Source organism: Tachypleus tridentatus, chromosome 8 (genome assembly GCF_004210375.1).
Source record: "Tachypleus tridentatus isolate NWPU-2018 chromosome 8, ASM421037v1, whole genome shotgun sequence".
In the NCBI taxonomy this organism is placed as follows: Eukaryota; Metazoa; Arthropoda; class Merostomata; order Xiphosura; family Limulidae; genus Tachypleus; species Tachypleus tridentatus.
The window spans coordinates 129,654,142-129,680,584 of NC_134832.1; the positions used below are offsets into that span (position 1 = coordinate 129,654,142).

The 26,443-nt window shown below is 34.6% G+C and overlaps 1 protein-coding gene across 2 annotated transcripts in view; it reads left to right on the forward strand.

Moving 5' to 3' along the window:
* The window catches only part of LOC143223482 (uncharacterized), a 130,116-nt gene that overhangs the window by 70,719 nt on the left and 32,954 nt on the right, over window positions 1-26,443 (forward strand). For both annotated transcript variants that reach the window (XM_076451525.1, XM_076451526.1), the window contains exons 3-6: window positions 2,704-2,838; window positions 7,055-7,111; window positions 9,283-9,377; window positions 25,985-26,040. In XM_076451525.1, coding sequence (XP_076307640.1) covers window positions 2,704-2,838; window positions 7,055-7,111; window positions 9,283-9,377; window positions 25,985-26,040 — 343 coding nt within the window. The remainder of the gene's footprint in view (window positions 1-2,703; window positions 2,839-7,054; window positions 7,112-9,282; window positions 9,378-25,984; window positions 26,041-26,443) is intronic.

The window sequence follows — 26,443 nt, forward strand, 5'->3', positions numbered from 1 at the left end:
GCTAGTGTTTAAAGTTTATTTACTTTTTCATTTATATTATTTTCAGCTATAACTTATATGCTCATATAATAATATCTGTGCGATACACTTGGATATTTTTGTTACGCATCTCTTTGCCTGAAGATGGCCCCAAAAGAAGAGTTGAAAGTTTACTGTGTAAAATAGAAAGAGGTAAATATCTTACTGAGCTCCTTTTAAATTATGCTACAAGCTTATACACTTGTAGGTTTGAGTTGGCAAACATCGTTCAAACGAAAATACTTCGCTAGTGGGACTATGACTAACATAAAAAATAAATTATTTGCTCGATTCCATGGCTTATTGATTGAATAACTGAATATACGCGATCACTAGCACTGATCCAAATATTGAGCTAAAATAACGGACTCGATATTCATTCACTCTTTACCACTTCTGAAATAACTCCTTAATCATATTTAAATCAGTAATCTTACTTCTAAACACTTCAAAGTCTTTCAGTCAGTAATTTTTTCTCATGTTCTGGAACTTGGTTGGTCTTAATGTCATGTGCACTTTATTTAAATTAAAGTATTAAAAACATAACTTATAATACCATCACAGCTTATTATAATGTTCACTTTTTTGAATCATGGATATTACTTTGTATAAGAAACTTGTATAATTTTTGGTAGGCCCTTCTTGGATCTGAACATTTTGTCGTTAAAACAATTGTATCGCTTGCCACACTTATTCTTAACGCCACTGTACAAAACAGTGTGTAATTAAAGAGACCGTAGAAAAGCAGCAATTTAAAACACAAATTAACATAAGTATGCAGCAGTTGTTTATTAAATCGGGACGAGTCCCGGGATGGCCTGGTGGTTAGGGCACTCGGCTCGTAATCTGAAGGTTGCGGGTTCGAATCCCTATCACACCAAACATGCTCACTCTTTCAGCCGTGGGGGCGTTATAGTGTGCGGCCAATCCCACTATTCGTTAGTAAAAGAGTAGCCCAAGAGTTGGCGGTAGGTGGTGATGACTAGCTGCCTTCCCTCTAGTCTTACACTGCTAAATTAGGGACGATTAGCGCAGATAGCCCTCGAGTAGCTTTGCGCGAAATTAAAAACAAACAAACAAAGCAAAAAATCGAGACTATTTGGTTTATCGCTACTCAACGTACAAACACTTGTTGAAGCTGAAATAGGAACGTTGAATACATTTTTTTACGTGCAGAATTCGCGTATTTTGAGTTTGTGAGAGAAACAAGAAGATCGTATGAAGCTGTTTCTTTGTATTCTTGAACACACGAAAACACAAAACAAACATGAACATTGGTAAGAGTAAGAACCACTACAACTATGAACATTTGTAAGAATAAGAACCACTACATTTCCTATTTTTGATTTGACACAAACATCTTTCGATAGTTCAGACTGTTCTATTGTTCTGAGTCTTTGCAGAAATGAAAAACACGTTTTGAATGTCGAGGTTGATTTTTGTGTTTTGTTAGATAGAAATTTTAAATTGCAGTAGTTTTATCACAGGTCTCTACAAACCATTATCAACTATTATTATGTGAAAATGATAACAATAAAACAACAACAACTTAATGTTATAGAACAATATTCTCGTAAAGTAAGAATATAAATCAAAAGTGCTGCAGAACTCTGAGTAATACTGTCATAATTCTATTCTGTCTGTGCATCGTATTTGAAACAGCAGAAATATATGCAAAAGGAAAACAACTGCTGTGTTTACTTTAATAAGGTTTAATGTTATTACTGAATATTTGTTCGTTTTTTGTTAAGCGCAAACCACACAAATGAGCTGTCTGTGTTGCACTCGTTGCACGTATTGAAACCCGATTTTTAACGTTATAAGACCTCAGACTTATCATTCAGCTAGCGGGGGTAGGACTGTATAATAAAGAATTTGTAAAATATATGAATTTAATATATGATGTATTTAAAAAATACAGCAATATATACTTTTTCTTCCACAATACTGGTACCAGCAATATCGAAGACTAAAGCACCGAAGGGTGAACAGATCATAGATTGCTAACAGATTGTGCGTGAGCGAGGGGCAGACTTATCCCTCATTTTTTTTGTATGAAGTTTTGGGCTAGATAATGATTTTCATTGTAAGGAATTAAAAAAAAATCGCATTTTGTTGCGTTGGGACAGCGGTATGTTTACAAACTTATAATCCTAAAATCCGAGGTTCGATTCCCACTGGTGGCCACATCAGATAACTAGATGCGACTTTGCTCTAAAAAAAAAAGATGCTTATTGTGTGAGAAACAGGTAATGAAAATGTTGTTTTTGTTTTAACAGAAGTCTTCATGTTATTTGTTCACCACGGGGATTCAAACCTCGTATGCGGAGCCACTGGGGACAGGGGCCATGATTATATTGTAATTTGAATAATCTTTAACTCCCCAGTATAAATGAAAGGTTATGAAGCCCTTAAACTTTTAAGGGCACGAAACAAGCTATTGTCTACACATAGTGCTCAAGGATGACACTTTTTTTTTTTCTCTTCGAGTGCCGTTTAACCAGCGACAATACATCTTTAAATGTCATTATATTTTGAACTTTTAAATTAGTCTCTGTGTGTGTGGGTGTGAACCGTTTATATTCCCAAGATATTAAATAAAGCGTGACAAAAATTCAATGATCGATCATCTAGTATTTTGACGACATCAAATGAACACTTTTTTGTTTTGTTTTTTTAATATAGGATGGGTCACGTGGCCAGTTGGAAAAGCTCGCCAGACGCTATTCTGAAGAACTGAGAACTTATTATCAAGATGTAATGGAACGTCTGGAGGAACTGAGACGTCGGCGTTTCGCCATAGACAAACCTCCATTCCCAGTAGGTAGTCTAAATATTAATTATTTTCACTTTTAAAAACAAAATTTGTACAGGATACGTATAAAAAATTATTCAAATGAAAATTCTGATATCCAGGTTTATTCATTATGTGAAATATTGTCCTATTAGCTCACGCATAGTAGAAACAACTTGTGTGTAAAACATTCCACACACACACAAGAAAGGAAAAAAAAAACGTACTTTTTTTATTTCCAACAATTTATGGAGGTGTACCGTTAAAGATAAATGTTTTATTTTAGAAGTACGGGTTTTGTTTGTTTTGGAATTTCGCGCAAAACTACGCGAGGGATATCTGCGCTAGCCGTCCCTAATTTAGTAGTGTAAGACTAGAGAGAGGGCAGCTAGTCATCACCACTTACCGCCAACTGTTGGGCAACTCTATTACCAACGAATAGTTGGATTGACCGTCACATTATGACGCCTCCACGAATGAAAGGGCGAGCATGTTTTGTTGCGACGTGGCTTCGAACTCGCGATCCTCAGATTACGAGTCGAACGCCTTAACCCACCTGGCCATGCCGGACCTAGAAGTATGGGAGACAACTGCTCTTTGTTTCACTGAAGAATATTAAGAAGAGAAAGGGTGCTTGGATGTTGATAATTAAGCAATGCACGGAACAAACTCCTAGTTTGATTATTTGTGTTTAAGCGTAAAGTCACAAAAAAGGGTTATCAGGGGTGTGCCCCTAAGCGATGTCGAAAACCCAACTTTTATCCCTTAGTCTTACCGCTGAGATATTGGGGGTTAATATTCTAGAGCTTTGAACTCAACCTTTTTTATGATTTCAGAAAATGTTTCCTCATAATTAAAAACAAAACTGTAAACTTAGAAATATAATGAAATTATGAAAATACTGAACAGAATGTCAGTAACTACATGATAAAACAATACTCTGAAAGCGATGTAATTTTGACTGACTGGCATTAACTATACAAAACAGAGCCATGTTATAAAAAGTATATTAAGTTAAAGATTCCGTTTGGGCGAGATGGAAGGTAGAAACACTGTGAAGCTAAGGCAATACCATGTAATACTTGGTGCTGCGTTTCATTGATTTTCTCAGAACGTGAAAACATACAAAGAAGTTATGGTCGTGTAAGTTAAAAATTTCATAATAGGTATAAAACCAGCTGCTCTTTCTAGGCTTACAACTGAAAACGAAAAGTTCTAGCTCCACAAGAGTCGTGACTCGGCAATTTTGTTTCATTTAAATTGTAATAACAAAATAAGACTGAACAACGAATAATAATATCATTTATATGCTTGCACTAAACGTTCATGCTGGTAGTAAGTTACTACTAGAATAATTTATGTTATATGTTTAATTATAACTTACATCTATACTGGTTGTTCATAGCACAACCTAACAATTTAAAATGATTTGTTTCTGATTGCCGCACATAGCTACTCGGGGGCTATTTGCGTTAATAAACATTAATTGTGAAGAGACAGATCTGAGGGAAGGCAGCTAGTTAACATCATCCACCGCCAACTCTTGGGCTACTCTAATGGAATAGTGGAATTTGATCGTCATTCTTGTAATGCACGTACGGACCCCAAATACGGGGCACGATTTATTTTATTATGATATATTTATTGTACAACACAAAGTTGCACTGTGGGTTATATGTGCTCTACCTACTGTAGGTATCGAAACCAAATTTGTAGCATAAAAGCCCTTAAGACATCGAACATAGTCTGTCATGCTAATCGCTGAGTTGTGCTCTGCCCAAAAACGCTCAAACACAAAATGTAATTTATTAACGTTTCAAAACAAACAAACAAGATCGTTTCCTACTGTATTCAATGAACTTAACAAAAAAGTATTTGAAGCCTCCCTATCTACCAACAACACATTAGTAACACAGTTACTGCTGCATTTCTATGTTGTGAACATTAATGTTTATAAATCTCATACATAAACCTAAATTCTTTACTGAAATGCATTTCTTGTAATCGACAAGTGTTGTACATTTTTACAAGTTAGTGGATTGTTGACGTTAGTCCTTTTTTTTCATAGTGTTCATTAACTTCTGATATTTAATATCCGCTTGTCACTTCCAGTGGTACAACGGTAAGTCTGCGGACTTATAACGCTGGAAACCAGGTTTCGATACCTGTATTGGCTACAGATAACATATTATGTAGCTTTGTACTTAACCACAAACAAACTAATGGCGCAGTTTGTCCCCAGAGAAGAAAGATCCATCTTTTGAAAGCGCTCGGGTTATAGGGTTTTATTCATTTTTGAACAAACTAATGGCTTATTAAAAACGAAACGGTAATAAAAATAATATCAACAGTTTATGAATGCATGTATTGGGACTAATCGCGCTTTATAAGAAAGATGTTCCATGCTCCGTACTGCTCTTGAGACAGTTTTTCTTCTTTTGTTAATTGAGCTCTGTGTATGAATATCGATTTTCAAAACTACAATGAAGCAAACCAGACGTGGAATATCATCGAAAGAATAGTAAGTATATTATCTGATGGAACTGCTGTGATTTTATATAATATGGACATGGTACCATGGAATTACTGGTATTCCAAGTGATTGCTGTATGGTCTGACAGAATTGCTATGGTTCAATTTACTAGGTATATGGTACAATGAAATTATTGGTATTCCAGATGATAGCTATATGATCTGCTGGAATTGCTGTGGCTCCACTTAATAGGTACGTGGTCTGACGAAATTACTAAAATTATAGTTAATAGGTGTATCTGACGGAATTGCTGTGGTATGGTTAGATAGAATTAATGGAATTTCAATTGGTAGATAAATTGTTTGATGGAACTGCTATGATTCTGTTTAATAGGTATATGACATAATGGAATTACTGAGATTTCAGTTGATAGATATATAGTTGACGGAATTGCTGTAGTTCCAATTAATAACTATATGATCGACAGAATTTCTGGAATTCCAGTTGATAGGTGTATGATCGGATGAATATACTGTGGTTCCATCTCATAAGTGTATAGTCGTGTGGAATTACTGGAATTTCTACTGATAAGCATATTGTTCGGATGGAATCGTTGTGATTCCAATTTATCCAGCCATCTTCTTCATGAAAATGGTCACTGATTTCGATGTGTGATTGCAAACTTCTGAAACTCTGGTTTTTAAACTTTTGTCGACTTCAAACTATTGTTTATAATATTTTCAATGGTACCAGGACATATAAGTTGTTCCACTACATTGACGTTCTTATTATATCTTGCAAGTATAGCCTTTACTTTGCGTCTAAATGCATCGTTTCGGTCTGACTTGAAAAGCTGAGATGTAGTTTTGGAGCTTCTTGTTAACCTAAAATTCTGTTGTGCGAATGCTTTTGCTTTTGAATGGAAAACGTGGGAAACTTTCGTCTCGGAAAATGATGTCTTTTTTGCTCTTCATTTAGATGTCTTTTTATACGAATACCTTTCGTCTCCCAGTGGCTCAGCGGTATGTCTGCGGGCTTACAACGCTAAAAACCGTGTTTAGATACCAGTGGTGGGCAGAGCACAGATAGCCCATTGTGTAGCTTTGTGCTTAATTCAAAACAACAACAATGAATACCTTTCATCATAAAGAACTATAACACACACCTAAAGCCAAACGTTTATTCTAACCTGGTACTGTCTAATTTTCCAAGACACCAACTGGCGATTCAGGGTATTGTCAAATTGAATCGGGACAGTTCCCGTGTGCCAGTGTATAGTATATAGTGTATAATGTGTATAGTGCCGCCTGATTCTGCATTTATTGATTTGGCCCGGCATGACCAGGTTGTTAGAACATTCGACTCGTAATCTGATTGATGGTCGCGGGTTCAAAATTCCCTTCACGAAGCATGCCCGCTCTTTCATCCGTGAGGGCGTTATAATGTGTCGATCAGTCCCACTATTCGTTGGTTAAAAAAACAAGCCCAAGAGTTGTCGGTGTTGTTGTTGACAAGCTGCCTTCTTTCTAGTCTAACATTTTTAAATTAGGGATAAATAGCACAAACCAAACCAAGTTTATTCTGATGGCATTGCATTGTCGAATAATTAAAATTTCACCTGCACCAACTATATAGGAGCTAAACGTGTTAGCCTTAACAACATGAATAAAGTGTAATTAATCCTTTTATTTATGTTTTCAGGTCGTTCGCAATCAACAGTATAGTAAATAATGACGTTACTCAGTAAATTTGTGTTTATTGCTTTCTAGATGAATAACGTTGGATTTCCTGCGTCACAGCTGTGTTTTCGTCCTGGAAAATACTCAGTAAGTTCCATTCTATTTTGCCTTACCCCCCTCTCCCGATGTTATTTGATTATGATCTGGATTTCATAAAAAGAAAAAAAAATATTAACAGCACTTTAACGTTAATTTCAGGTCTCACCTTGTAGATGAGTAAGCTCTTTTATTTGGAGAAACTGTTCATCATTGGCCCTTGCTCCTGTATCTCAGTTGAAATCGGTTAATATTTTGGTTATTACTTGATTTAAGCTTTCAAACCTTTCCCTAACATGTTTATTTTTCACGAACTAAATCACAATTTTTGTGTTTTAAATATTGTATTTTCTCTCTATATATATAAAAAAGTCACAGACTAGTTTCGACCAAAATGTTTTTATTTACTCAACCAACCAGAATCTGCCAGTATTGGCCATCTAACTTAAAAGTGTTCATACAAAAAAAAATTGTTAAAATAGACATGAAACTGAAAATAAAAATGTAGTTTTAAGTCACTTACGTCAAAAATGTTAACCTTAAAATGTGTTAAAACTTACAAAAGATAATTGAAATATTTATTTTTTTCAATAATATATTTTGAATAACAACGCCGTAAGAGAAACTGTTTTGACCTATTCTAAAAGATGGTCTGTTTGACAACGCACGTAAATTTAAAACCAGAACAAATATTCTTTGTATAAGGCCATTCTACCAGATGAAGGCAGGAACAACTGTTGAAAGCACTATATTTTTATTGTTTTATTTGAACATTTGTAATTTGATTTACCAGCATTTATGCAAGATTGAAAGGATGGTTAGCACAATATTTATATGAAAACGTAGGGTTACCACCATTTTAGTTTCAATACAACAAGAAAATGTAAAAAGAAGATTAACGCCCTATAATGTGTTATTCAAGGTTTAATTATATACTTTCCTTTAAATCATTCACAATACAAGGAAACTGATATCCATATTTACTTTCCGGATAAAACAAAACAACGATAACCTATGCATCATTTCCAAGCTGATTTTAAATAAATTACAAAATCACTTGGGAAAAACACCGATGAAGGTACTTATACAGAGATGCCCACCATTACGATTTGAGCGTAATCATTACGATTTTGGTATATACATTACGACTATATGCTCATACAGACAAATATTACAACTTGTTGCAACTCCCAAATTATTATATGTTATATAGGCCTATGCAATAAAGTGATAAATTGTTCCCCCAGGGTTTGAAAGGGCTGAAAAGAAAATTTCTAGTGAGATACAAATAAATTTTGATAAAAAATAAAAGACATAGTCCAAATGGCTACTTGCGATAATCATGTTTGTGCTTGATATAATAAAAAAATATTTGTATCTCTGACGTCTACCAATAGTTTGAGTGCGGTGCTTCTCCATACTGGGTACGTGGTGGAATCCATAGTTACGTTATCAGTGCTTGTCAGCCAATCAGCGCTCGCGTAGATGGGTATTTCTCGTTTTCTAAGTGGCATAGAAACACCAATGCGATCGTTCACAAGATGGAAAAAAGAGACCTCGTTCACCTGATTGTCTTGTTTCTGGCAAATCTAAAGGGACTAAAACTGTGAATCAAAAATTTAGGAAAGAGTATAGTGCAAAATATCCGGACATTGCATCAAAAGTCACAAAGGCTTTTTCTGCTTACTGTGTGTGCATGTTCAATGTCGTTTTACCAGTATGTTTGTTACTCTGAACTAAATAAAAGACATCATTTCAAAGAATTTTTTAAAATTTATTTATTAAATACACAAAACACAGTCATAAATGAGCAATCTATAGCAGTAATAAATAATAATAGTTATAATAATAATATAATAATAAACAGTTCAGAGACATTGGTCAGGCCTAGTAGCCGCAAATGATAAAGGGCTCTGTCTACAATCATTACGCTCAGTCATTTGAAATAGTTGGCATCTCTGCTTATAGAACGCCTCACCAAATGTTGGTTTAAATCGCAGATCATCTTCAACTTGAGTCTAATTTCACGAGTCTAAATCCAAACAAGTTTTAAATATTGTTTGAAATATTGTCAGTTGAGTTTAATTATGTCTTGTTTCTGTTACTTTAAACACATCATAATTTTGTACTACACTTCAATACCAAATAGTGCAAATTATACAAATTAAAACATTTGGCATGTTATATTTCCCTCATCTAATTCATTTGACATCATTATACAGCCGTCCAGTTGCCTGAGTGATCAAGAATATGAAAATATTTATGGAATGTATGGAACAACGGAATACAAAAACACCATAGCAACGTCACCAAAAAGGTAGGCTTAGCCGATATCTCAACAAAATCATAGTTAATAACTGAGCATCTGATAATAGTAATAGAGTATCAAAAATCAACATTGTTAATTTTCTTCAAGACACTTATTTTTGGTGTTAAAGTACGTAAACAATACAGAAAGTAATTTAAATTAATAGAATCCAAAGCATAATATTAATAATTATCTTTAAATAAAAAAACTAACAAAAATGCGTCCACGCAAGTGCACATATGTTGCTGTTGAGAGAAATTTTCATTCGATCTTTAATGTCATTTATGTTAGTATTATTTTGTTAATAATACACACAGTATTTGTGACAACCTGTGTTACTGTTCGTTTTGCGTACACTGCTTACATAATGTTACTTTAAGAATCAAGGACATTTAAAGTTTATGCCCTTATATCTGGGCTAGGGATTGTTAGTGTAATTAGACGGAATATTCTATTGCCACAAAATGTTAGGAGCCCATTAGTGGCAGGTCTCATTGCGTTTGAAACCAGATAGACAACGGGTCTCATTTGACGAACTCTTGTAGTATATGTGTGAATAGAAATACTGCCATTAAAAACCAAACAATCAATTAGCAGACAGATATTGGCTGGGGAAGAAACTAAAACACAACAATCTTTAAATCAGGATTTTATGTATTTTAAATTAATTAAATAAATTACTTGAGCGAATAAAACTACTTGAAATATTTAATACATTTGTTGCCTTAGTTTTCGTTAGTTCCAAGCTACTCAAAAGTATTTTAGGGGTCTATCCGCGAGGAGGAATCGAACTCTGGATTTTAGCCTTGGAAGTTTGTAAACTTACTGCTGACCCACTGGAGGAAATATGTAATGCATCAAGCATGATAAACATGTAGTTTTGATGTCTAGTAGTTTTGATAACATCATTAAATAACATTACTTTTACGCAAAGAAGGTAAGTGATAAAAAGCATTTCCTTGGAGTAAGAGCACCATTCTACACTTTCCACAAAAACTCATTGCGTGTGATTCATCAAATTCCCAGCTTTTGTAAGTGTTACGTATTACAATTTAACAAGGTTAATACACAAAGTTTTCGTACTTAACACAAATATATTTTAATATACAAACAGTAACACAATTTATAAAAACGGTTATTACAAATAATGACCCACAGTTACGACAGAAAGTGTTCGTACCCCTGCGTCCCGAGTGGTTTTATGCTCATAACTTAAAAAGTATCACGATTAGGCTAATAGACGTATAATATACTATAAATATTATACTAACACACATCTACATAAATTTTTATGTAAATTAAACGACAAATAAACTGTTAATAAACAAATAACCAAAAATAGGAGGAGCAGAAAGTGTTCGTACAGTTCAGAACGTGTGAAAAAACTGATATTCCCGTAAAAATTTTGTTTAGTTTGGCGAATAAACTACATTATATTATTCCAGAACTAGATACTGGGTTCATAATTATTGGAATTTAGCCGGCAAAAAATTTACTTCCGGCAATTTAGCGCCGTCTCCGTCATTATCTGATTGGTCATCAGGGCGAACAGGAAACAACTGTCCAGTGATTTAAAAAAACCGAATTATTGTAAAATACAAGTCTCGTATGTCTCTTTCCGGTATTGCTACACAATTTAATGTGCCGAAATCTACTGTTCAAAGCATAATTGCCAAGTTTAAGCTTACAGAATCAACTGCCCAATCGGACACCCCACCAAAATTCCAGAGAGAACCAAGAGGAAGGTTCTCAGAGAAGTTAGTAGGAACCCTCGTTTAAAACGTAATGACATACAGAAACTGGTAAGGAAAACTGGGGTTGAAGTAAGCACCTTTACAGTTACGAACATGTTACGCTTTTCTGGGTTCAAAGCATGCCGTCCTCGTAGAACTCCATATTTAAAGCCTGTTTATTTAGAAGCACGATTGAGGTATGCAAGAAAGCAGGGGCGTAGATTTTTTACACCCAATGGGGGAGGGGATGATTTTTGCAACCAATAATGTGGACTGTTCAATTTGCAAATTGGTAATCTCTGATTACGTGAATCTGAAAGCTGTAAACATGCAGTCACAGAGTAATCTTGTTGCCACGATACTTAGATGCATACTTAGGCCTACTGACTGATACTTACGAAATTACGAACTATAACTTAGATCGAAAAGCTTAGAAGCACGCCTATATTAAAGATGTACATTTTGGCTACTGAAAAAGCCTACATCTGGGCCTAATTATGTAATTCGATTGGTAAGAACACGAGAATCACAAGAACAAACACACAAATTGTAGGCCTGTGATGCAATAAAGCATCAAACTGTAGGAGGGGATGATTGTATGCACCATAACTCCCACCTAAAATGAAGGAGGGATGTATACCTTCCATCCCCCCAGATCTACGCCCCTGCAAGAAAGCATGTAGATAAACCCTTTACTTATTGGAAGAATATTCTTTGGTCAGACGAGACTAAAATCGAGTTTTTCGACCACAATGATGTTCGCTATATTTTTCGTAAGAAGGGGGAACGAAGTCTTCCAAAGAACACCGTCCCTACAGTTAAACACAGAGGATCATGCTATGGGGGTTCTTTCAGCTCTTCTGGTGTAGGCAGCCTTCACCGCGTCAACGGAGTCATGAAAAAATAAGAGTACGTTGATATATTAGACACTTATATCAAGAATGATGCTCGGAACTTGCGGCTTTGGCGTCGTTGGATCTTCCAGCACGACAATGACCCTAAGCACACATCGAAATATGTGCAACCCTAGTTGCAAAGGAACCATATAAGCGTTCTGGAGTGGCCATCGCAGTCACCCGATCTCAACCCAATTGAAAACATTTGGCATGAGTTGAAGACCAGGGTTCACCAGCGTCATCCGAAAAAACTTGGAAGTGTTGGAGGCCTTCTGTAAAGAAGAATGGAAGAAATATCAGTCGAGTACTGTCAAACGATCATGGAGGGCTATGAGTAGAGATTGCGCCAAGTAATTCACCTGAAAGTCTAAACAATTGACCATTAAAGTAGACGCAGGAACACTTTCTGTCCCTCCTATGATTGGTTATTTGTTTATAAACAGTTTATGTGTCGTTCAATTTACATAAAAAATTATGTAGATGTGTGTTAGTATAATATATATAATACACTATACTTTCATTATCCTAACCTGATACTTTTTAAGTTATGAGGAAAAACTACACACGATGCAGGGGTACGAACACTTTTGTCGTAACTGTATATACCAGTTTTACAAACTTGCAAACAATATTGAGTCTCTATATGTCCTGGAACTGAATGTCTTATCGAGAGTTCACGATCAGCGAATTAATTTCGAGTTGTATACATCCAATTCCTTAACGGAGTTAGCTAGCTCTGCGTTCTTCGTCGAGTTTTCCACCGATAAAGTTATATAATGTTCTCGTAAAAATACTAATGTTCGGTGTGAATCCACTGAATTTAAATGGTTTGTATATTTTTGAAATCTATAAATGTTCCTGGTCACTATATTTGAAGTTTCGGGTTAATATCTCAATTATAACTTCAAAGGTTCATAGTATACCAACTCTAGGAAACTAATAATATATCGAGCAAAGTATATAATTTTCCATACCTACCAACTGTAGGAAACCAATAATATATGGAGCAAAGTATATAATTTTCCATATATTTCTCCAACTCTTTGGTAGCAAGAAGGTGTTTTGTGCTCAAAAATACTGTGCTCTCATTTGTTCTAGCCTGAACTATGAATATTTGGTCTATATTTTAGCAAAGGATTTTGCATTGAAGATATTTGACCCTATGCACAATCAAGAGCTTTAGTTCTACACACAGGTTTAAACACCTCTCTATCCAGAATTTGTATAAATTATCCCACGAAACTTAGCTCCACATTTTTTACTTATAACTTTCTCTTCTCCACCCTATGCTACTTCATCCCATCTAGCACCGTGCCTTTGTTCTTCAATGAGCTATGATTTTCCAATGGACAGTCTGCCATCAATAGCTTTGGCTTCCATATCCAAGCAGAGTTGAATGGGATAGATATGGTACTGGATTGTTGAACATGTTGGTCAGCCCAACCCTACATAGCTTATTACCATCCCCACCCCATTGCAACATTTCATTGACTCACCTGAAGAAGTCAGACATTTCTGTCTAAAAGTACTGACTTTTCTCTTATGAACTCTTTTAAAGTACCCTTTTGTATCAGCTTGCACAGATGACTCAAAACTAGGTGACTGTATGGGTTCTGTTACTCTGTTGTTGTTTACAAGATTCTCTCTACAGTTTTCTGAGTTGTCTGCAAACTCACTTGTCCTAGATTATATTGAAACTAAGTAATACACGAACTGTACCATGTATACAGACTCGTCTTGGCTCTTTAAAGGCTCTGGATTGCTGTTATCACCCACTCCTATTGAATATTCAATAGCGATAGGCTCATTCCTCCTACTAATTGTTATCAGTCACGTTTCACTATCTTCTTGAGGCTTTGTTGATATATCCAAAGAGAAGAACTTGCTGACAATATAGTTTAAATGACCTCCACAGTAACTTTTATCTGTTCCATATATGGATTACAAGACCGTTAGTAAAACCAGGCTTCGTGCCAGTTGGCAGGCATTTTGGGGTGAACAATGACAGCAAAATCTTTTTCAGATAAAATCTACAATTGCCAATTGGCTGTCTAGTTGTAAAGCAACTGTAAAGAGGAAGTTGTCTTTGCACGGCTCTGCGTTGGTCACAGTTTTATTAAACAACGTCTTCTCTTGGAAGGATTACGACGCTAAAATCAGGCGTTCGATTTCCCTCGGTGAGCCCAGCAGATAACCCGAAGTAACTTTGCTATAAGAAAACACGCACTCTTGCAAGGAAATTATCGTATAAGACACTTGTTTTATTTGCTTCTTTCTTCTAAACAGCACTGATGAACTGTGGATTCAGTGAATTTAGTGTGCTGCAGGAAAATGGCGAATCATAGAATATACTAACCCTCGAAGTTATATTTTCTTCCCTTGAATTAACGTTTTGGTGAGAAATGAAATCCACAAATAAACAGAGAAGCAGTTGTTTAGTTGTTATTGCTATTATGGCTTGAAGTGAGAAAGTGGTTACTTACGTGCAACTATATTTCTAAATATCATTCCAGACTGTGTCTCTAAACATTGTCGATACTATAACATTCATTTTTCCTTGTGCTTTTTAGTTCTTAGGCCAAAGTAGGAGGATTTATATTTGTCTACAAGAGCATGTGATCTTCTACTGTTAGACACTTTAGTCACATTCCTCCTATTCTTCAGACGTTTTTCACACAATACTCTCCCCAACATTAGGTATTTAGAGACAATTTCTCGGGCAGAACAGCAGTCTCTCTCAACAACCTACCTTATCAATGCGAAATGTCCAAAACAATATTCAGTCATCGACCTCGTTATTAGATTATTATAATTAGTGCTGCACGCTTAACATGGACAAGTATCTTATTAAGTCAATTATATCAACAAGTATGTGATCAAATTATTTCATCACCAGAAGCGTGGAGTTTTTTTTGCCTGTTGGGCAGTTTGCCAAGTTGCACCAAACAAATATTTCGACCTATCTAAGCAAATAAGCACTTCCGAAGGGCCCCCGAATGTGTTCTATTTCAGAAGTAAAGAAACCAAAATTATGAGTAACAAATATTTTTATTTCTTGCTTTTGAAGTTCATATGTCAAGCTATATTGTAGTCTACAGAGTACATAATTCTTCTCGTGGTTCATGTTTTACTGACATCAAGGCAATAGAAACAGCAACGTTAAGCGTTCTTTATGTGACGTAATTTTAGTGTCTACTGACTGACAGACAGACAACACACTACTGTAAAGTATTGCAAGAATTTGAAAATGATGACTCCTTCAGGGAGTCTTCGGCCCCATTTCGTGGAATCAAATAGGCATTTTCCCCATTGGGCTCCCATTGTTTGGCTGACCTAGTAGATTTGTCAGCTGTTTCTTTGACATTTGCACAAAACGGTGAGTATCATTTGTAACCTGCATCTGTAGAGGAAGTCTACTTCTCTATTTGTGGGTTAGTGGTTACATTGTATGTATTTGTCTTCAGTTGCATGTTTTTTACATGTGAAAGACATAGATACAAATAGAGAGAAACTATATTAATGCAAAAGCTTGAAATTCAAGTGTGATTAAAACACACATTGCTAGTAATTATTACTTATTTTCTGCACTGCATAAACTTTCATTTGAATTAGAAAAACCATACCTGTCGGTAAAAATATGATACTATAGTGCAAAACGGACTAACTATCTCCTCTTAATGCTCCAACCTCTGTTATACTCTCGGACTCTGGATCTCCCTATGGGGATAACGGTAGGTTTACGAACTTACAACGCTAAAGTCCGGTGGACACTTCAGATATACCAAATTGGCTTTGCTCTGAAATAACAAACAAAACCCCTAAAGCCTGAATGAGCTGCTTACATTAATGCTAGTCACGATACTGTCTGTTATATATAAAATACATCTGCTGTTCATGAACTAGAAGAACAGTTATGTCCTTTTACATACACTGTCAGGCCTCCACGATGTGTTATTTCCACCGAGTTAGGCCCGGTGTGGCCAGATGGTTAGGGCGTTTGACTTGCATTCTGAAGAGCTGTGGATTCCACCGTACATTCTCACCCTTTCAACCATGGGGGCGTGATAACGTGACGGTCGTTTTCGCTCTTCGCTAGTAAAAGAGTAGCCCAAGATTCTGTGGTGGATAATGATGAGTAGCTGCTTTCCCTTTAATCTTTAGCTGCTAAATAAGACGACAAGGACGTATAGCCCTCATGTAGCTTTGCGTGAAATTCAAAAAACAAACAACTCCATTGAGTATATTTTAGTCCACTTCCGTGATAAACTGCCCTGGTAAGATAGTGGTAAGTTTTCAAATTTACAATGCTGAAATCAGGGGTTCAATTCCTGTTGGTGGACACAACCCGATGTGACTACTATAACAAAACACACGTTCGATACATCACTACCTTCTCTCCTCTGCTATACAATACGAAATGAGACTGCAGTTTTTGCTGGCTCATGTGTCAGAGCAAGCGGGATTACGGCACATTTCTGATTAGCATGTCCATTTGTCTATCAAATACTCTAACCTTAACAGTCCAACTAGGTTGTCATGTTCTCATTTTGTGAGTGAGCCGAAGAGTAGTTTACGTAAACTAATATTCTCGTTCTATAAACAGAGTTGATATTAATTTCAATTATTACGACAGTAGAGTTTACACCAGTGTTACTGTCGCTTTGTTTGTAATTGAATACTTCTGTGATTAACCCGTGAATTTTTAATCTGGCTGTCTGTGTATGAAGAGTGGGACAAAAACAAGAAAAACGTTAAATTACCTTGACAGTAAACAACTTTAAAAGACAGTACACTAAATTTAGTTGATCTGGTAGTCGTTAAACACAAATTTACCAGGGTATCTAAGCTCGATTTCTATCGTTATAAACCTGCAGACTTCGAAAGGAAGACAGGGGGAACAGCTCACCAGAAAAGGACTAATTGGACTCGTATTGTTCACATTTGAGACTTGGGTCCGATTCATTCCGCAATTAGATTCTACCAATCATCTGTAAATTATGCAAGTTATAATAGTAAGAGAAAAGAGTTATAGCGTTATTTCATACAGAGGCTTGTCCTTTTCTGTATATGCACAATTATAGGTTATAAACAAGGTGAATGGGCGTCTTGGTTACGATAGGGTTTCATGGCACATAAAACATTGTCAGTTCCACGAGACAACACATACTGAAATACATTAAACTTAAGACCCTTCAGGAAACTGAGAAAGCTGTATATAAATACTATAAGGTAATTAAGCAGAGCTTTCTGTGATAGCTAGTTGCATCATGACTACTATTTGCAAACCGATTAACATATCTCGAGGGGATTGGCAATATCCTTCATATTATCGTAACGTAAATCAAACAGCCTAAAAATATATTGTAAATGCAATAGTAACATAGCACATTTACGAAATAATGTGACTTGATGGAAATGGGTAATTAAATTTTAAAGTATTGTTATATATACCAGCTTGAAAAGTTGCATGACGTTGCTTTCTGCTAATTATCAAAATAATTTTTTTTTTCTTTTAGCTTTTCGTTGTTGTTGATAACTTATCATTAGTATCAAATGTTTGCAGTTTTGATGTGTTTTATCAGATTGAATATTATAAAGTTACAACTAAGGGAATAGGTTTATACCTGTCGTATCGATAAGCAGTAAAAAATGGCTTATCATGTAATTAACGTAGTGTAAGATACATAACACAGAAACGACCAACTTATCAGTCAACGTTGTGTAAGATGCGAACGAACCCACAGTTGGACCACAAAGAATTATTAGCTCCATGAGGTGGTGTATCTACTTAACAGTGAATCCAGTGTGATTATCACATGGCTGAGAGCGTAGCCAAGTTGTCAGTGTGTCGAACACTGGATTTGTTTTCGCGTCTCGTTATCGAAACAAAAACCAACAAAAAAAACGCTTCGCATTTTAGGGCACAAAGGTGACGGTCAAATTCAACTATTGAATTAGAGTAGCCCTTGTGTAGCTTTGCGCGAATGTCGAACAAAAAACCTTGTTATAACAATAGCGTACTCAAACATGCTAAACGGTCAGCGAATTCCTTTCTCGGTGAAATTTATGCGTACAAGTACCGTTTCGCTCTACATCTTACTAACCAGGTAAACACCGTACTCTAAAATCATCTAACCGTAAGAAAATCATTAATACTTCTTTTATTCTTCAGAAGACTGTGATTATTTGTTCATACCTGCGTACTCATAAGCCAGATCAATACAGTACGATACGGTGTTTAAATTGAGTGATCCAAATGACAGTATATTTTCCATATATATTATTTGATACGACAAGATAATAGTTATTAAAAACGGAGTTTCATTTCTCATATGCACATAAATTTCAACTAAGTAACGAGTTGATAGTATGTAGTTTATTTTAAAACCTGCCTGTATATTGATTTGGACATGAACAGTTCCATCACCGACGTCTCGTCATAACACATACAGTAATATATATATATATATATATATAATACTGATAATATATGCTAGCTACAGAAATAAATTCCCTAAAATAATCCGTGTAAGTGGTTGATCACAATGAATATGGTTTATTACAGTCGGATGGTTTCAATGGAAAAATGAATGTTTATTGTAAATTGTAAATAAAGGCTACTTTCTTTCTACATGATATCGTCCTTATTTTGGTAGATTTATATATGAACTCAAAACAAACTAATGTAGCATAATGTTTTTACCAAGATCACCCTGGCCGAACGGTGGACCTTGAAATGTGAATCCATATATCTGCTATATTTTTATAGAATTAATATACTTCGAGCACTGACGAAACGTTTTCGTCCAGTCAAACTAATATGTATCATGAATTTCATATTAAGACATGTTCAGAGTATATATATGTATAATATACGTATAATGAAGTCAGTTTTCTATGGATTTAGTTTTTTTTTTTAGCGAGAAGGTGCACAAGTGTTATCTGCCCTGTTCCCACACAATGAATTTTAGTATCATAGATTCTCAAGTTTAAGATTGAGCCACAAGAAACAACACTTGGTAGCCACACATTAAATCATATTTATGTGTTATAAATTGTGTCCTTTTTATTTTTTTCTGTATTACAATTTATCTTGGACGAGTCTCCGATTTGTAATGTTACGTATTACGATTTCAAATAACTGGAACTTTTAATTTTAATGTAGAAGTTAATTGAATTTCAATATGTATTAAATTTATGATATTTGCTACCAGGATTGATACACAGTTTTCTTTCTTAACACAAATATATTTTAATATTCAAACAACAATACAATTTATAATAACAGTTATTACAATACTGGTTTATATATAAGAGCTTTACAAACTTACAAACTATACTGAGTCTTCTATCCGGTCTACAAATGAATATTTTATCGACGATCCAGCTCTCACGACGAGCAAATTAATTCTGAGTTGATATTGCTACATCTTGCTTAAGCTAGCTAGCTGTCTTTTCTTGGTTGGCTTTGCACTACTTACAAGGTGACTTTTTACCGATGAAAATATTTAATGTCCTTGTAGAAATATTAACGTCCGAAGATAATTCACTGAAGATTGAAATGTTCGAAATCTAGAAATGTTACTGGTCAAATATCTGTAGTTTTCCAATTACTAAACGTTTACAACAATTATAGCTTCGGAGGCTTATATTGTACTAACTGTAGCAACCCCAAAAATATTCTGTTTTGTCTCTCATTGCGTCGGTTTATATACTTTAAGGCGAGATTCTCAAATATTCAACAATGTTCGAAGATACACTTGGGTTTTCGTAAACTATATATTGTCGATTCTTGCTCTCGAAAATCTTTTACAAATTTAGAGAACAGGTGGGACTAGAGCAATACACGTGCATTAAAATGAAAGAAACGTAAGTATTAAAATAAATGTATAACAGTAAATCCGTTACAATTTTCGTATTTCGTGTTAAAAATTATATGAAACGATTGTAACGTTTGAACAGGTTGTAACCGTAATATGTGTCTAATCTTTTGTATTACAACAAGGAAGAAAACAAACACTTCGACATGGAACTATCTAGTGACTAAAATTAAATACTTTTAATGTTTAATAAAATAACGAACTTTAAAATGGTTATATTATAGTTAATGGCCTTTAATTCTGTTATTAAGCACAGGTATCAAAACCTGATTTTGTAGAGTTATAAGCTCACAGACTTACCGCTACATCAACGGTTGAGTGAATGCATTACTCGTTGAAACTGTTTTATTATTTTATATAAAATACCTTTCAGAATTATATGAGGCAACAGAATGCAAACAGCGCTTTCACAATTTATTCCAGTAGCTACTCGAAATAAAGTCAGTAATAAAAACAGATCATATTTTTACTGTCTCAAAAACTAAAAATTTCAACGAATTTTTTTCATTATGATATAAAACGTTTACAAATTTTATGAGCGTATAAATAAATAGATTAGTGAGTACACGTTTCGAATCATCAAATAACTTCTACGTTGTGAAATGAATTCGCAACACCAGCTGTGTAATGTGAAAATAGCACAAGGCCTTTTTCTGGATAAAGCACGTGAACCTCGAATTCCTGTATATTTCACGATAACAAAACTTGTGTTCTAGGACTCGAAATGTACTTGTATCACCTATTAATAATTCATTCTCCAAATAACACATGTATAAATACGTGTTTGTATTTAAAGTAATAGGTGTTTATTCATTAACTTATCTATCTGTTTGCCTTCATGTGTTTGGGCGCTTTATACTAATACACTATTATAAGTTTACGTCACACTGGATGTTTCTCCCAGTGGAACAGTGGTAAGTTTAAGGACTTACAACGCTAAAATCCGGGGTTTGATTACCTGCGCTGGACATAGCAGATACCTCAATGTGGTTTTGCTCTAAAACAAACAGACGCTAGATGCACTATAGTAATAAAATGATCTTTGAATATTACTAATGATCCTTAAGATCTGTGAATAAATTATTTAGTTAATATTTTATATTATAGGCAGAAATGTGCCTAAATATTTGGTGAAAAATTGTTCTGAAAAACCCTTTCATAGTTAAAGATAATTTTAATACTTGTTTTTCTAAGTTATGTTGTCAGAAGCTCAGTTTAATTTTTAGTAGTGTAATCAAAGCATCGTGGTCCAAAAGCCCGATGTTGATATAAGAGGTTGTTTACAGTTCACATAAGACAATTGGTTCGGTTTTCCTGTAGCTCAACTGTAGGTTTTGCGGACTTTCAGTGCTAAAATTGCAGCTTCGAGTCGTACAGTGGACAAAGTTCAGACATCTCCTTGTAGAGTTTTGTCCTAAAACGAAGTAATGAACGAGCGGTTGGTAGTATCTTAAAATTGATTTATTCACTTCCTCTCAAATACCAGGTGGTTAAGACACACAACTCCTAATCCGAAGGTCGCGGGTTCGAATCCCCGTCACACCAAACATGCTCGCCTTTTTAGCTGTGAAAGCGTTATAATGTGGTGGTCAATCCCCCTATTCGTTGGTAAAAGAGTAGCCCAAGAGTTGGCGATGTGTGGTGATGACTAGCTGCCTTTCCTCTAGTCTTACACTGCTAAATGATGGCTATCACAGATAGCCCTCGAGTAGCTTTGCATGTTATATAAAAACAAACAATCCTCTACTACATTCTTTTTTTTTTCTTCTATAATATAAAATAATAATGTGCAACAATACATTTCACAGTAATGGGGACCGTGCGTGGTCTCAAGTTTGGAAAATGTTTGAGTACAACGTTCTATTTGAATGTTGTCCAAACCTTTCATACTTTTATTTATATTTGTAAAGGTCTATCAAAACATTATCTTACAATTTAAAAAAAAAAAAGTCAAAATGTATTAAATGTTGCAACCTTTTTCGATTTTCTTTCAAGTACAGTCCAGGTGGTTTGGGCGCTCGGTGCGCAATTTGCGATTCGTAGAATTGAAACCAGTCGCCTAACATTATAGCCTTCCCACGGCTGAAAGGGCGAGCATGTTTGATGCGACGGAGATTGGAACCCGCGACACTCGGATTACGAGTTGTGTGCCTTAACCATCTGGCTATGCCAGGCTGAATGTTCGTATTTGTTTCGAAATGTTCGCGTGAAGCTCCACAAACACTAGTCATCCTTAATTTTGAACTGAAAGGAAGACAGCCAGTCATCAGCATCATCCACAACTTTCAAAACTAATATTTTCCAGCTGAAAATTGTAATTTAGCCTTAACCACCTGGGCCACCATCACAAACATGATATTCAGATTGTATTAAAAATGGGGATTGGTTACTTAGACCCCTTAGATGTTTCTCTATAGTAATTATTATTACATTTTAACTACTATTTGCACATTTTTTACACATCTCTGTTTCGCAACAAGGATTTTTCACAGAAATTTAACATTTTGAATTATTTTCGTGGAAACCAATAAGATTTTCAAAACGTTAGTTAATATTTCAAATACTAAAATAATAATTGTTTACTGTGGTTGTATGTGTGCAAAAATATATGCGTGTGTGTGTGTGTTTTCTTATATCAAAGCTACATCGGGCTATCTGCTGTGTGCACCAAGGGGAATCTAACCCCTTGATTTTAGAGTTGAAAATCTGTAGGCTTACCGTTGTCCCAGCAGGGTACCCAAGTGAATAATAATAATAAAAAAAGACTGAAATTTCGTGCAGTACAAACTACATTTGTGAAATGCGTTAAAATTCTATATGTATTTATGTGTACATCAATAAATAAATATTTATTTATTTTATATATTTCGGTAGCAATAAAGACATACAGATTTTCTCTGGAGATGGACCAGAATAACAGCCTTATTATAATATATAAGACAAGCACAGAAGAATAATTATAATAATAATTCTTTGAGAACGTTATGGAAAATGTTCACCAATTTACTACATAACAATATATCAATAAGAAAATATATTTATTGGCGAATAAAATCAAGAGTTAGGCCTATGTGTAACACGTCGGCACGAAGCTAGTACTTGTACTGCGTGAAAAGTGGCGCAGAGGCCTCCAACTTAGCGGCTTGACCTCGGTGCTGCATCAGAACCGGGAATTGACGACAAATACAGCCTTTCTGACGACGTTTTGTTCCACACCGTAGATGGTACAGTTACGCCTGAGCAATAGAATGAAGGTACTTACTTACGTTGATACATGCAATCTGTTTCCGAACGCCGCCGTAATGTGGTGATTTTTTTCTTTACAGAAAACGCCTTCGTAATTCTGCAGAGTGTAGTATTTTTCTTCAATAAATTATCGATTAAACGTATATGAAACAAGTGAGCGTGTGAATACACCGTTAATACTGATATTAATTTTTACTGTTCCGTATAATAAAACGTGAAAGTTTCTTCTCTGTCATTAATCGTATACCACTGTAGAGTAATATAATAATTCATAACGGTGGTCATTTAGCGTCATTATTTAAATAATATTCATTAAAAACTGTCAGTAATTTGTCCCTTTGTGTGCTGTTGGTTGGTTTACAATACATACACTCTTCATCATAAAAAAATAACTTTTGAGTGAAAAAGACAATGTGTATATTTGCGTGCGATATGACGTGACAGTGTTTAGGTTTACAGATTGAAATGACAGTTAGTAGACCTAAGTGAAATTTCCCCCCCCCCTCACCCAATGATGGCTAAGGGCTTATTTCACTAAAACTCTGGTTATAATACCTGTGGTAGCAGAGCACAGATGCCCCATTGTGTAGCTTTGCGCATAGCAACAACCAAATCAAATACGAAATTAATAGGTTGGTTTTCACTGACACATCTTAACTGGTGTAGATATCTTATTAAAAGTTTGAACTAATACTGCCAATTTTATCTTACAGTAATGCATATCTTTAAAAGTAGCAGCAAAACGTAAAACTTCAGGTGAAAATGTGTGTTGTAACAAAACCAACTTTATCACACTTTCAAACCATGCCTTTAAGGTGAAAGCTATTTAACTCGTACATTGTTATTTTAAATTGATATTTTAACTACTAGTGCCCTATATGGGAACTATGCTTTATTTAGAGAGATACGTAGAAAGTTTTATTAAACTCTCAAAGCTTATGAAAATTAACTGGTGACCCCGATCATAGTTATTAAACCGGTACAGGAAAATATGTTATTTTTATCGTTATTTTGTCTTTGACAGTTTTTGGAGCTACGTGATTACCAAGTATTGCTCTGCTCGCTAATGTAAAGCAGTGGCGTATTTAGGTAGGGGCTAGAGGAAGCTCAGCCCCAGGGCCTATGATCTTAATGGGAGTTCATTGATGATTTTATTCTTTGTAAAATTACATGGGATGTAGAGCCCACAAAAATTATTAGCATCTGGTACCAAACAACCTTAAAATTGCCACTGTACGTAATATAGCCATGAGGATGTTAATTTTATTGAAAAATGCGGAGTAAACGTTTTTAAAATAATATTTCATATGAATTAAAGTAAAATGGGAAATATAAATATTGCTTTTATGCTTGCTTATATAGTCGAACTAGTAGGAAACTAATTAGTCTAACAGCAGACCAAAACAACCTAAAAATATTGTCCACGCAATGTTTTAGTGGTTCTTATATATTTCAGACAAATTGCTAAAAGGTTTGTATTGGTACAGTCTCAACATTCTCGGGAAAACTGAAATATCCCAGATGGTTATCACAACGTTTAAGTAGTCATATTTCAGGTTTTATCTCGGCTATGACAATTATTTTGGTGTCTATGACAAGGATTTATAGTAAAAAAATCCAATTGTCATTTCACCTAAATTACAGCGGCATTAAAAAACATTCAAGGTGACTGTAGTAAGACATAAACTATAAATGGTCATACCCTCCTCTTATGTCAACTCTCAAAATGATCCTGGCATATATGGCTATGTTTTGAGATCAGCTAATCAATTGCTCACTCTTTTTTTGTAAGTGATAGATTGTTCGTTAAGGCAAAATCATAGATGGTTCATTTTCTAAATGTATGTTATGACTTATGTGAATTATGTTATCATTAGTATTAATTTGTTAAAATACTATTCTGTTTTCTGTTTAGGTCAGCATGATAATGTGACTACCTTTTCAAATAATCGTTGATGATTGCAACAGTGAGTAAGAGATAGCTGTTTCTTTAATTGTGAAGTTTTAGATAAGTCACTAAATGACTTCTGCTGATGCAGATTGCATAACCTAGATGAATTGAGAAATGGGTTGTTTGATCCTCAAAATTTATCGTAGACGCCAAAATCGTTGCCACAGATAATAAAAAAAAAACAAGATTTGGACACTTAGATGCTGCAGCAGCCATGTTGGATATTTCAATTCTTCAATGGTACCGAGGTAGTATCTGTAGATTTAATTAAGTAGGTTTAAAATTACACACACACATAAACACCGAAAAAATTAGTCGGATGATAATCCTAAGTCCAGGGTAAAATCAAGGCGTGCCAACCAAAACTAAATTTGCAGCTTCGGTGAAAAAAAATCAACTTGAGTCTACTTTCAACATAAAAATATAAAACTCATCAATCGTACAATTTTAAAATGTTTGACATAGTTTTATGGGATTTTGAAATAACACTCATACCAGCTTAGAAAGGTGGTTCATCATGAAATTGTCATCCAGCTTGCTTCTCCGTTTTTACTTTTCTTGATTTGACTGCAGAAATCCAAAATAATAGTTACTTAAAGAAAGTAATGCATAGATTTATAATATTTTTATCACTCACATGTTTTATCATTTAATTATACTGTTGCAACGTCTTTTTTTACTGATTTGTTTTAATCTATATTTGTACTATGAGTCTTGAATAATTATAATAAAATAAAATTTTGTTTATAATTTTTTTAATGTCTAAAACAAATTTGTGCTCTTAAAATCTGAATAGCTGTGATAAAACTAAGTTTGTTCATAATATGTTTAAAAACAACATTACGTTTTGTGTTCATATCAAATAATTCATATAATTTATATTTATTAATCTATTTTATCTCTATTTTAGCTGCCTTAGTTCAAATTCGTGGTTTTGCTATGAACCCTGCTCTTTATTATCTGATGGTAAGGTTCAAGTTGTATTTAAATAAGCTCTTTTTGGCAAACATTTCAGTGAGTTAGGGAGGTATAAAAAGTAAATGAAATTGTACAGACTATACATCTGGACAATAGCTGTTGAAATAAGAAAAAAAACAATTTTCATTTGGAAATGATTAATTCTGAAAATAACTAAAGTTAATGAAAGTGGAGGATTTCAAGAAATTCCTATGAATTTGCTTGGTAATAAATAAATACCATTCATTTGTGTATGATAAATAGATGTCTAATCATTATAAGTACTTTAAAAAGTTTAAAATATGTTTTTTTAGGAAATGCATAGTTACAAATTCCACCACATTTTCAAATTTTTCATCCATATTTTATAACTTTAAAAGTAAATTCAAGATTCAGCAAGAGAACTCATGAG